General features: G+C 41.5%; 2 protein-coding genes across 2 annotated transcripts; one reads left to right on the top strand and one right to left on the bottom strand.

The window, feature by feature from the left end:
- Window positions 1-1,913: 1,913 nt before the first annotated feature.
- LOC147327553 (uncharacterized) lies at window positions 1,914-5,193 on the bottom strand. Its single transcript, XM_086297401.1, has 3 exons — window positions 5,177-5,193; window positions 3,080-3,132; window positions 1,914-2,743 (listed from the first exon to the last, which is right to left on the bottom strand). The coding sequence occupies exons 1-3, from the start codon at window positions 5,191-5,193 to the stop codon at window positions 1,914-1,916; spliced, it is 900 nt and encodes a 299-aa protein (XP_086153527.1).
- A 1,092-nt stretch (window positions 5,194-6,285) lies between these two features.
- LOC147327552 (synaptogyrin-3-like) lies at window positions 6,286-13,262 on the top strand. The gene is made up of 4 exons (XM_086295235.1): window positions 6,286-6,881; window positions 8,067-8,301; window positions 9,803-9,948; window positions 12,265-13,262. The coding sequence occupies exons 1-4, from the start codon at window positions 6,777-6,779 to the stop codon at window positions 12,490-12,492; spliced, it is 714 nt and encodes a 237-aa protein (XP_086151361.1). The 5' UTR covers window positions 6,286-6,776; the 3' UTR covers window positions 12,493-13,262.
- Window positions 13,263-13,566: the final 304 nt, after the last annotated feature.

Here is a 13,566-nt window from a genome sequence, read left to right as displayed (position 1 = left end):
TGACAAATCTGAAGCAACTGTGTGACGCTATCATGTCAATATGAAACTAAATCTGTGAGGAATGTTTCCAGGTCTTTGTTGAATCAGTGCCACAAAGAATTAAGGCAGTTCTGAAGGTTAAATCTAATTTATGTTCATTAATGCCCCTCACACTGTAACTTAAAGTAATAAATTGGTTACTGATTAATTACAGAAGTGCGTTTGTGAGCATAAAGATGTAAGCCTTGGACCATCGGGATAAAATGTGATTTGGAAACTTAACAAGCATTGATAAAGCTTCATCAGTAGCTCGAGCAAGACCTCATTGTTACAGTGCTAACAGAATCATACAGGTTTTTGACAGGGAGGTTAAACTCATGCAGATTACCTTCACCCAGGTTCATGAAAACACTGATAGCAGATCATTTGTGTCAGTGTGTCAGGATGGTTTATATTTGAGCTTCTTGTTCACACAGAACTATTTTTCTTCATTTTTTAACGATTACCAAAGTCTGTGAATCCCCAAATTGTTCAGCTATTCTTTTTGCTCCCCCTGAGGTCACTTTCACCATGTGACAAAAACAACACCCCACTGTACACACTCGGGCCACCAGTAACTTTCTAAATCCTCAATAAAAAGCTGACAGGTTGCAATGATGTTCCAAATAACTTATTAACAAAAAAAAACTAAATACACAGAAAATATTATGAAAACTGGTTTATTTTATATCTCCTAGTTTGAAGTGAAGCAATAAAAACGTGTATAAAACATCACAAACTGTAATATTATACAAATGCTTACGTCCTGCTGATGCAATGGAGACATCCTCCAGTGACAGTCTTCATCCGTGTGTGTGTGTGAGGAGGCTCCTAAACCCACCGACACAGAAGTGCATGTTCACAACTCCCTCTGTGCAGGCGGGGTCAGGACCCTCCTCACCCTGGGTGAAGAGGGGTGGTGCTGTGGCCAGTCAGGTATGAAGTGCTGAGAGTGGATCTTTGGTCCTCTGTGCAGCTCTGTCCACTCTCAGCTGCCCTGCAAAGCAATAACACAAGAAAGACGTCATTTTAACACAAAACAGGATTTCCATTGTAGGCAGCTGCAGCATGTTGTTAAAATGCAATTTTAAACTCAACATATACACATAAACATAAATAAACTTACACCTACAGTACTGTAGGACGATGATTTATACCAGCTTTTGGAAGGATTTAGTCTTCAAAACAGTTTGTAGCCAATGTGAGGTGATAACTTACTGGAACACAGCACCACTCTCCAGTTTGTCATTTGGTCATCCATCCTTCTCATCGGGTTGGGGTAAGGCTGTCTTCTGGGTGGAGTATCTCTCTGTGTTAGCTCCGTCCTGGACGTTGAGTGTCTGAAGTGCTGAATGCTGGGAGAGGACGATTTTAAAGCACCTGAAGACAAAAAGACAAAGAGAAAAGCATGAATTCACAGATCACCGAGTTGTTCAATTTACTTTTCTTCTGTTATGTGTTTTTACTTCACCTCTGATCCCTGAGCCACAGGCTATACCTTATGTAAAAACAAGAGACTACAGTCAGTTCACTACATCATTTTTAAACCTTTTCTAATTATTCGTGTTGACATTAAGTACAGACTTACCTTTGTCCTGCATGGTGAGCTAGAGCTTGAGAAAAAATATGTAAGTCATTTAAATAGTTACCTGTGATATCAAAAGAAATAGAAGTAACAATATCTAAAACACTACCTTACAGTCACACAGGCAAAGTCACATATTAAGAAAAAAACAATACATTTCACATGTGTTAGTTAATATTTTTTAAAAGTCAGATATTCTTAGTTAGCTGTCTTACAAACATCACAAGACACAAAGGCTTAACTTACATATTACAAAGTTAATTAAAAATTAAAAGATATTTACAAGTTTAAAAACAAGTTCTAACATAATCTAGTCAGAGTCGCTGTCATCAAGTGAAAGGTTAAAAGGCCTTTCCCAGAAGCGTCTGACACCAAAAGAACCCGATGATGTTGAAGGGCCATAGAACGTGTCATCACTTACCTTGCTTACCTTTGCACTTACCTCTTCAGTGCAGATGTCTTCTCTCCTTCTCTTTGCTGAGGAGGTAAGAGCTGAGGTTGAAGGAGAAGGAGAAGCTGTAGGATCAGCAGAGGAAGCAGCTGAGGGAAAAGATAAGAGAGCAGGTGAAGAAGAAGGAGCAGGTGAGGGCGGAGGTGACGGAGCAGGAGAGGAAGCAGCTGAGGGAGTAGATAAGAGAGCAGGTGAAGAAGGAGCAGCTGAAGGAGGAGCAGCTGACGGATCACCGACTGGGGCAACGACTCGAGGGAAGAGTGGGTCGTTGGCGTGGCCGAAAGGCGGCATGGCGAATGGGGCACCACCTGGAGAAATAGGACGTTGCCAATCGTGCCAAAACGGCTCTGGAGAAAGCTCCCGGATGAGAGGGGAATCATCTCTCTCATCCATGGTGTCATACCCCGAGTCATCGCTAAGCCAATCGCCCCACTCTTCTGAGTCGTTCCAGTCAGATGAATTGTCAGTGTCTTCACTCACCTCTTCAACGTCCTCAGGTACGTTGGGAGGGTACTCACCTTCCTCTTCACTGTCATCAGGATGCTGTGCTTCATGAGAAGAGGGGGAGGGTGAGAGAGGGAGATACTCACCATACTCACCTTCACTGACAGTGTCAGTGTCATCCAGGATCCTGATGACTTCAGGAAGGCCTTCTTCTGCAGGACGCTCAACCACGTAGTCAAGACGACCTGTGAGGAAACAAGTTTAAAATAACATTAGGAATGTAATAAACACCAAGTGCTAAAGCAACAGACCTACATCTGTTAGTTTGAGCAGATGATGAGAGAAAAGCATTTTAGGCTACATTTATGTCAGACTGAATGACACTTCTTAAGTCTGATTTCAGTTGTTTGCTGGAGGAGCAAAACAGTTGTTTGGTCTACAGGTTTTCAGAATGGAGATATTGACATTATTTGTATTTTTACTGTACAAAGAGGCAAGAGCATGATGGTGAAATAAAAACTGAGTCTGAGAAAGAAACAAATGGATTATACTGCTAACATCTGCACAGACAGCATGCTTACTCGGAGCTTGGCTAGTTTTGACGTCTATGAGGACCCAAACCCAGGAGCCAGACCTTCAACGGGTAACAAAAGCAGTGATGAGCATTCAGGCTTGCAGCATTGTCAACATTCCTACAATGGACTCTCTACAGTGGCCCCGAGGGGACCGCAATTTAAGAAAACGCCAACAAATATGATAGTAAGATTCTATCTAAAATTCTGGCTAATCGATGATTAAACCGGGTAATAACCTCTCTTGTACATGTAGATCAAGTTGGTGTCATAAGTTCACGCTCTTCAGCTGATAATATTAGGAGGTTAATTGACATTATGTGGGCGGTTCAGGACAGTCATTCTCCCATAGCTGCGATTTCATTGGATGCCGAAAAGGCATTTGACAGAGTTGAGTGGAGATATCTATTTGCCACTTTGGAGTGTTTCGGTTTTACTAAAAGCTCTATTAACTGGATTTGGCTTGTATATGTAGACGCCAAGGCATCAGTACTTACAAATGGAATAATAGGGCCTCCTTTTGAACTAGGTAGAGGAACTAGATCCCCTCCCCTCTCCCCACTCCTTTTTTGCTCTGGCCCTTTAGCCACTGGCAGTGGCTATTCGTAGGGAGCCCAATTATCCAGGTGTTAGTATAGGGAGAGACTGTCATAAACTGTTGTTGTACGCCGATGGCATTTTGCTTTTTATATCAGACCCAGAAAAGTCTTTTCAGTCCTTGCAGGTAATAATAAATACGTTCTCAGGTATTTCTGGTTACAAGGTGAATTGGACCAAGTCAGAGGCCCTTCCGCTAACTAGTTATTGCCCTAGGTCGCTTTTTCCAACCGGTATGTTTTCCTGGCCTCAGAAGGGCATTAAGTATTTAGGCATTACCTTCCCACCTCACCTGTCAGACGTGATAAAGATAAATTTTGAACCTCTACTTAGCGATATGAGAATTAATGTTGATCGCTGGTCTCAGATGTATCTTTCGATGTGGGGAAAGGTAAATGTAATAAAAAATGGTATGCACACCTAAGTTCAATTATTTGCTGCAGGCTCTACCAATCCATGTTCTTTTGAAATACATCAAACAATTTGACCAGATTTGCAAAGCATTTATATGGAGTATTAAAAAGCCTAGATTGAATTTGAGAAAACTGCAGAAACCAGTAGACAGAGGTGGGTTAGGGATGCCCAATCTACTTTTATATCATTATGCTTTTTCTCTTAGGCATTTGGCACATTGGTTTTTACCCCCTGAGAAAGCGCCTACTTGGTTCTCCATTGAAAGTACTGCATCGCCATTTACACCATTATATAGCTTATCAACTAATCTGTTCCCCCACATCCAATCACATCTGGTATTTTCTCATTTAAAAGAAGTATGGAAAAGAATGTCCAAATTATTCAAATTTGACCCACATCTCAACCAATCTGCTGGTATTTGGTATAATCCCAAACTTTCTATCACCAAGTTACCTTTCTTTTGGAAGCTCTGGTTTCAGAGAGGTATAACAGTGCTGGGGGATCTTTACGAAAACAGTACATTTAAATAATTTGAAAAACTTGCAGAAGAATTTGATTTACTTTGGCAGGAATTTTGGAAATACCTGCAACTAAGACATTTGATGGTTAATACATTTGGCTCATCCGCAAAGTTCCCTTTAAGCTGCGATATTCTGGAGGAAATCAAAAAATCTTTGGGTGTGGACAAGAGGCATCAGCTTATTACAAAATGCTTTTATTAGCTTCTGATCCTAACACACTGTCCCTCAAAAGAACGTGGGAAATGGCTTTAAATCTCAGCTTTACACTGAGGAATGGAATGGCATTCTTAGGAATCTGAAAAAAATGTCACGTGAACTGCGTTCAAGATTGGTTCAATTTAAGATTTTAAATAGAGTTTACTGGACACCCTCACGGTTGCACAGGGTGGGTCTAGCGACTGACGATGCATGCTGGAAGTGTCAGCAGGATAGTGGCACACTTTTACATTTGCTTTGGGGATGCTCCAAGGTCCAAGATTATTGGACTCATATTCACACTGTAGTAGAGAAGGTTGTAGGCCATTTATGAACAGTCTTTATGTACTAGGAGACCCTTCAGCTTTGGGTCACTTACCTACTCCTCTTGCTCATTGGGTACAAATGGCTATTACGCTGGGGAGGAAGCTGTTGGTGAAAGAGTCGGAGGCCTCATCGACTCCTGCCTTCTCTCAATGGTATATTTCTTCGGGACAAGTGGCAGCTTACGAAAGATTATCATATAGGCTGCTAAATAGACTGGACGACTATAATGACAAATGGGCCAAGTACCTTTCATATACAGGTCTCGGTAGTACACGTATCGAACTAAAGTAGTTAAGGTCGGACTAATCACAATAGCTGTAATTGGGTTTATGGAAAATATTGGCATCATTGTGTATTTATGTTATTTTGGATTCTGTTTTTGATGAGAATATGTACTGATTCTCAATTTATTTTGCTATTGTAACTGTGTTAAGAAGTGGAATGTCCATTCTGTTATCTTGTAGGTTTTTGTTGTTTGTTTGTTTGTTTGTTTGTTTGTTTGTTTGTTTGTTTGTTTGTTTGTTTGTTTGTTTGTTTGTTTGTTTGTTTTTAATTATTAAAATCTAATAAAGTTCAAGTGGGAAAAAAAAGAAAGAAATCGTCAGCAAATAGAAAAACCCAGGAAAAGCAGACAAAACACAAGTGAAGTAGGAAAAATGAAAACAAATTAGAAAATAGAAAACAGAATTGTTTCTAGGGACACAATGCTCAACAGCTAATAGCAAGCATGTATTATATGAATCATTTTAAATTCACATTGCCTTGAATTTTTTTCTTCTTCTTCTCTTGAGCGCGTCTCAGCGCGGTCCTTTTTAGGTTTTGTGCCAGTGCAGGGTCTGTCGGACATTTGAAGACCGCGAACGTTTAAAAGTAATAAGCTTTTATATGTGTGGATCTAGAGCAAAGTGAGTGAAAGCGAGAGCTGTGTGTCAGTATCATTCATTCATCTCTCCTCACTATTTCCCCTGTTTAAGGACACAACAAGACTACATGCTTGTTTGGCCTGTGATTTTAGACAGTTGTTGGGCAGTTGCTAGGCAACGCGGTGACGTCGTGAGCACGCGAAATGAAAGTTTTGTGGAGGTGAATAGACGACGTTGTCCAGAAATGTCAGTGATAGGCTGCTGTGCTGAGGTTTTATCCATGTATAAATGCAACAAACTGCAATCTGTGAGCCAGGAGGAGCAAACAAAGGGCAGAGATTCCCTTTAACATGGGTTCAGTTCACTCTGTGATAATTCGTTATGCAGTTTTTTCAGATTTATTATTTATTTATTCAAAAATAAATCGCCTATTATTTGGTTTATTTATATATTTATATTTGACATGGGTTTATCGCTATTTTTTTAAAATAAGGTACACATGTTATCAATAATATTAACATATTTCTAGCAAGAAACAAATTACATAAGGATATTCAAGCTCGCGTTGATATTTTGGGTAAACAGGCGTGACACCCAGAAACCACGCAGCATATCGGTGTTAAGCTGAAGTCACGGTGAGTGTTATATTGCCGCAGCCTGTGCCGAGCTGCTGGCGGTGACGCGTTGTGACTTCACACGGAGGCTGGAGTAGGACGTCGCCGCTCCGCGCAGCTCACACCGACTCGTCTAGTTCTCTCGGCTGGAGTCAGGCATCAGAAAGCCGGAGGGATGCAGCCAGCGGGCGCGTACGGCGCCGGGAAGGCCGGGAGCGTCGCCTTCGATCCGGTCGCCTTCTTCACGCATCCCCGCACCGTCCTCAGACTGCTTTCGTGGGTAAGCCTCCCCTGCACTGTGTGGGTATCTTCATCAATGGATAGGCCTACCTGCAGCCCCCCTCTCTGCCTCGTTCCCACTTACATCTGTCTGGTGTTTCATCCACTCACGTCTGCATTTTACATCAGTGGGCTATTTTTGCAAAAGGCTGAGTGTCTGAATTTCAGCTTTTACAGCGCTCACATCATTTCAGCCTCTGGCACAGAGGCTACAGGGCTGCCTCTTTGTGTCTGGATGGAGCTAATGTGAACGCTCGGGGATAATAATGCCCCCCAACCGGAACGTAACACCTCTGTTTTCTCTGTGCTGTGCTGCTGTGAGTCACCATACAACATTTCAGGAGCACAGGAGGCAATGTGCTACAGATGAGCAAAAGCAGAGCTAGTTATAACAAAGCACACCAGCCCTCCTTTCCCGTGTGTGTCCTTCATAATTCAGCTCATCATATGTCAGCTAGTCACTGTTGCTTTTCTATTTCTATCCATCCATTTTTCTTTGACCTATCCAATTAGCACCCGCTGGATGAAAGAAGACATTAAGTTGAATGATTTCACCATTAGTCTCCAAACTATGATTTGAGCCTAGTCCTGAGAAGTATTAATGACATATGAGATCTCTGTGGACCAAATGAACAGTGTAAAGCTGAATTACAATCACACAATACAAAAGTGGTGTAGCTGAAACCTGTAAAGCTCATCCATGACACTTCTTTGTCTAACTGAAAAGGATTTTAGGGTAGCTCCTGATATTTGGCTACAGATTCATTAAACAAGGGTGCTTTAAAAACTAACAGTTTTATCTACCTCTGGCAAATGATTCAATTTGTGTTTTATAAATAAATAAAAGGAAAATTCTTAGTGCTTTGAGAAACCAGTTGTCTTTGAAAGAAATCCCATTCTTATTACTTGGTATTATCTTTACTCAGTTTCTGTTTCCTTTTATATCAGAGTTCATTTTCTGCACGGTGTGTCACATGATGACATTTAAGTAACTGGCACAAGTGTTTGTTTTTGTTGCAATTTGGGCGACATAACCCTTTTAAAGTATCATCTAATTGTGGAGAAGAAGGATATCCTTGGTCTTTGAGCTCTCAACCGCAGGAATGCATGGCACTGGCGCGCCGGTGTGAGTTAATTCTCTTCTGCGTGTCAGGTAATAAACCGGCCAACACGTCTCTCCCTGCAGGTTTTCTCCATCGTGGTGTTCAGCTGCATTGTGAATGAAGGCTACATCAACATCGGCAGCGAGCGTTTGCTCTGCATCTTCAACAACAACGCCGACGCCTGTAACTTCGGTGTCACCGTGGGCGTGGCCTGTTTCCTCGGCAGCATCTTTTTTCTCATCCTGGATGCTTACTTTCCCAGCATCAGCAGCGTCAGGGACAGAAAACGTGCGGTCCTGCTGGATCTCGTCTTTTCTGGTACACAGTTATCACAGGCCGAATATCGTAACACACAACGTAGAGCTAGGTCCAGGAGCATTTGAGGTACATGTGCTAGACATCATCTTTTGGATATTTACAAAGAAGAAAATCCTTATATTTAAAATTATCTTGGCTTGCCCAATTACTTTTTACACCCCTGAATCCTAAATACAACACTTTTGTTAAACCCCTTCAATTCAAGCGGCAAGTCGATCAGTTTCAAATAGGCAAAACAAAAGTATTAAAGCCAAATCTCAAACATTTTAACAACAACATTTAAATATCAGGCATATAACACTGTATTCTTTAATCTTCTGGGAACTGCACATCTTTACTTTCAGCCAGCACTTGGCTTAGCTTAGCAGAACACTGGCAGCTAGCCTGAGTCCTGCCCGAAGACAGTAAAAGAAGTGCAGTTTCAATAATACACATCAGTCTTTCAATGTAATTTAAAAAAACGCTTCTGTAGTAAATGAAAGAAATCTGTCAGCATGACTCTTTAGGCTTAAAATGCAAGAAATGAATGTGTAAAAATTACAGAAAAAGTTGTGGTAGCTCATTGAGTAAACTGTCCTGTGATTGTAAAATAGGTTTTTTTGTAATTGACAGAAAGTGTCGCTTTAATAGATGGTCAAGAAACATGAAGATTTCTGTCATTTAATGTCCATGGTGGAGGTCTGTGTCATTCATAAAAGCTATAAAACATCTGAAAATACAGTTCATATTTTCCAAAATTGTCCAGTGGGCTGGATTGGTGCTTTATTGTGGGGCCATTCATGGTCCCGGAGCCTTATGTTTGACACCCCTGTTTTAAAGGAAAGGATTTTTCTTTAACAGCAACATGAGCTTCACCTTTGTGGTGTTGAGTGAAACAGCGCATAATTTAGCACACATTCAGGTTGCTGTTGGGATAAATTGTAATAGCTGGTGATTCAGTCCGTGGTCATTAGTACACATTTTCAATCTATCCAATATGCCGGGTTATGAAAAACAAAGATTAATGATTGTCCTTCCTCAGCTAACAGTTTGTGTTTATATCTAATTAGGAAATGTTAGCACACTAATAACGCTCAGCTAAAACTATTGATCATATATCATGCTTACTGTGAGCACTGTGAGCAGTGCTGTACTAAACGTAGCCCATGACACCTGTTAATTCAGCGGCTGAAACTTGATTTTGTATGTTTAATAGTTATCTGAAGCCTTCAGTGCAGAGAAGCTGAGAACATCAAAGGAATAAAATATATTTTTAGAATGAAAAAAACATGAATAGAGTATAATCTTCTTTCTTTTTTGCCTTTTACAATTTGCTTCATAATCAAGTCAGAAAAACAACAGAGAGCAGAATCTCTCTTTAACATGAAAGGAGACAAAATTCATCTTTTCTGGTTCTCAAATAGACTGGAGACACTTTTTTCTGTAAAAAGTCGAACTGGGAAAAATGTGGTAATTATGAAGTGACCCTGCATCTAAAAGGCCTGTTTTCCTCTCCTCAAAGGTATTGCATGTTTCCTGTGGTTTGTCGGCTTCTGTTTTCTGGCCAATCAGTGGCAGGCGACCTCTCCGGAAGAGCTGCCGTTGGCGCAGGGCTCCGACGCAGCCAGAGCCACCATCGCGTTCTGCTTCTTTTCCATCCTCTCCTGGGTGTGTATGCTTACACCTGTCGATTCCCACTGCCCTCTTTGTCTTTTGCACGCCTGTGAGCATGTGGTTATCATCATCATCTGATATTTGATCACCTGCATGCTCGCGTGTGTGTTTTCAGGGTTATCAGTGTCTGCTGACCATGAACACATTTAAGAGCGTTTCCTTCACGGAGGTCGAGCAGCTGCTGCCCACGACCCCCCCGGCCCTCTCTCAAGTCTAACACTGCCGCACACACTTGGTTGACCTGGGCAGCTTCCAGGCGTCGGTGCTTGTTTGACCGTGTGTGTGTTTGTGTAGTTTTGCTGACAAAGCATCTCACTGCTGAGAACTGCATTGCAAGAATATATTTCAACTGAGACAGTTAGCTCATTTATTATCCCCTGGTGACTCAGTAGAGCCTGTTAAAACTAGCTTAACACCAACCTATAGCAGCCATTCATCTCACTGTCATCGGATAAGCTCTAATTGTGTCAAGGAAGTGGTTTCACTTTTTCAGTCATTTATTAACCATTAAGTTGAAAAGGACTCAATTGTTCCCCTGCAGAGGGTTAGCAGCAGGTGGCAAACAATCATATTAAAGGTTCGGTCGTCTTCAGGCTGTAGCTCCTCTCTGGAGGGCATTACTCATTAAACATGATTAGCGAGTGACACCTTGTAGTTGTTTGGGCTTCAAGGCTGTCATTTTTTTTGACAGGAAGCTTGTGTTTGAAAGCAGTTAAATCTGCATATAACCTTGTGTCGAACCAAAGAGGGTCTGTGTGAGATGATGATAAACAGCCTAGTGTCTCGCTTAAGTCACAGGTCCTTGAGTTTGAGGTTTTATCAGATGCACAGTAGTCTATAACAGTACAAAGAAGGATTTCAGTACTTTGAATTGTTCTTTTAGCAGCAGCTGGGATGGACTGCTCTCCCACTGTGACACTAAACTGGGGAAACTGGGATGAATTTTCCAGTTTGTTATCCCAGTGTAGAGCCAGTGTGGGTGTGAGAACTTGGCACCTGGTATTTCATCTGTCATTAAAATGAAACCTGAGGCATTTTGAGAAGGTTTCCAATTGTAGGCACAGTGTGAGTGACAGGGAGCCTAACACTGCTATAATTAAATGCATGTTTTATGCCCAGTTTCAGTGTGATAGGAGACACTCGGGTTTAATAAAAACAAATAAATATAATCTTACAATAATGATCGCAGCGCATTTATGTCTATGTGTCTGCATGTGCACTGTCACACATACACACAACGATTATTAACATTCATATGTTGTTCGATTTCCTGTATATTGGATTCATTTTATGAGTCGCCTGCAAATGCAATATCAGGTTCTCTGTTTGCATTCGTTTCAGTTTTCTTGTTGAACATATGTTGCCCATACTTAACGCTCACTGTTTCCTGGCATCTTCCAAATTTGTACCTACGACAGAATTTCTTCTGACTCACCACTAAATACACTAAGTAAATATAATTTAAAAAATAGCCCAGGCTTTAAGTAGTTAACATATTACTTATTTTCCTCTGTAAAACCATTAACGCAGCGGTCCCATTCTGTCAAATGAGCCTTATAGCGTCCATAACTCAATGAATAAGAGCAGCTTTTAGTTTAAAGAGTTTAGTTTAGCATTATATCTGTCATCATCTGGGTTTTGTGAGACTTCAGAATCAACCATATTTTTATGAGAAGGTGGATTGCTGAGGTATCAGGTAATGTTAGCCAGCCTAGTCAGCAAGTTGCATACATAGACTTTGTGTCACACAGTCACAGATACTTGCTAAATGGTGTTAAATAACATGCAAATAAAATACCTGAATGTCACCACAGATGAGCACAGACTAAATATGGCCTGATTCACACATAATTTTAAGCCTTCATGCCTTCACTGTTATTGCGATGTTATTAAGGAGGTAAATTGGCTATGGAGACCAAAACATAGTATAGCAGGCTGTAAACATGTTTATTTCTGATGTAAAGTTGGGCATTTTAACATGAGTGTCTCACTCTGGGAGCGAGCTTCGAGTGGCCACTCGAGGAACTGCAGTTTGATTTTTCAGCTCTGCAGGTTTTTATATTGTTACATTGCGCTGTTGTTTCATTGAAGACTCTGAAACTGCGTAATGGAAAAGCACAACACTTAATCCCAAGTGGTGTAAACCTTCTTCTTCTACACCTTCGTGCTTCTTCTGTCCATTTTTCGTCACTGCATCTTTAACCAACCCGTGCACATCTGCAGGCTTCTCTAAAAACAGAGTGTTACTCAGCGTGTGATTAACAGTGTTAATCGTTAACATGTGTGTGTCTGCGTGTGTGTTACTAACAGGCTGTGCTGACGCTGAGTGCGCTGAGACGCTTCTTAACCGGCAGTAACTCAAACTTATTCACCTGGCAACACCTGGATCCCATCCCTAGCAACACTCGAGCTACACCATACCCTATTGCCAATGGCGCTACCATAGTTACCACAAATCCCTATCAAGCTCCGCCCTTCACTGAAACCCTGGACCCCCAGAAGCTCACACAGCAGAGACCCTTGGCTCCTGCCTTCTAGAGACACACACTCAGGGAGAGAAGGACAAGATGTACACGACATGGACAACTTCCTGCCTCACTGTTGAGCGGTTTCTCCGTCCTCTCCTGGGATTGGCAGGATTTTGGGTCATGTGAAGCGTGATATGTTATCACCATGGCAACTGCTGGCTCAGCTTAGTTATTTGTAACTGTCTGTGTCAAGAATTCCGTCTTCTGCTCATGCACACACACAGATACCGGCGCACGCAAACACCGCTGTACTCCCTCACACCTGGAAACAGATGCACACACACACACACACACACACACACACACACCTGGAAACACATGTACATACACCTGGAAGAACACACGCTCACGCCTTGACTGCATGTTCATATGGTGAAGTGCAGATTAACATAGATGTAGATACAGTGATGGTGCTCCATCTGCCTTATTAACAGATAACTTAGCGAAGGAAACATGGAGGACAGGGAAGCTGTGTAGCTATCTATTTCTGTTTGTCCTCAGTCAGCCTGGCCAATCACAAGCTGCCCTGCTGACACGTGAGCTCCCATTGGCTGAACGTCAAACAGAAGGTCGGTTTGACCAATAGATTGTGAGCAAAAAGAGTGAGGCCAGGCAGACCTTGCAGAAAATGCTACATTTTCTTAGCAGGGGAATAAAGGCAGGACTGCTTAATGCATTTTGTATGCTATGGTGTTTTAGTGTGAAATATTCATGTGATTCAATATTTTATTGTGATATGCTGAAGTGGTATTTGAAAATAAAATCTATCTACTACCACCACCAGAGTCTGCCTTTGTTTCCATTATCTTTAAATAACTTCTTTGCTTCCTGCAACATGAGAACACATTTTTTTGAAAATAATCATGTGTTGCGACAAAGATCCGGGGACGTGTTAGCATACTAATCACCATTTGCTGGAAGAAGGCCATAGAGTGGTTAAATTCATTAGCGGCAGCAGGCAGCTGCTGTGTGTTATCATTATTTTTAGATTAGGAGGCACGTGTTGAAGACTGCGAATGTTTCCGCTTCTGTTTCTTTTTACCATCTTGACACACGAGGAAAGGACAGAATTAGAAGAAAGGTT

This window comes from Aulonocara sp. 'chitande type north' Nkhata Bay, linkage group LG6 (assembly GCF_057382095.1).
Source record: "Aulonocara sp. 'chitande type north' Nkhata Bay isolate Kocher_YH1m ecotype deep benthic linkage group LG6, A_spYH_male_GT1.1, whole genome shotgun sequence".
NCBI classification, from domain to species: Eukaryota; Metazoa; Chordata; class Actinopteri; order Cichliformes; family Cichlidae; genus Aulonocara; species Aulonocara sp. 'chitande type north' Nkhata Bay.
The sequence above is the reverse complement of the archived record's forward strand: the minus strand, read 5'-3'. Positions and strand labels throughout refer to the sequence as shown.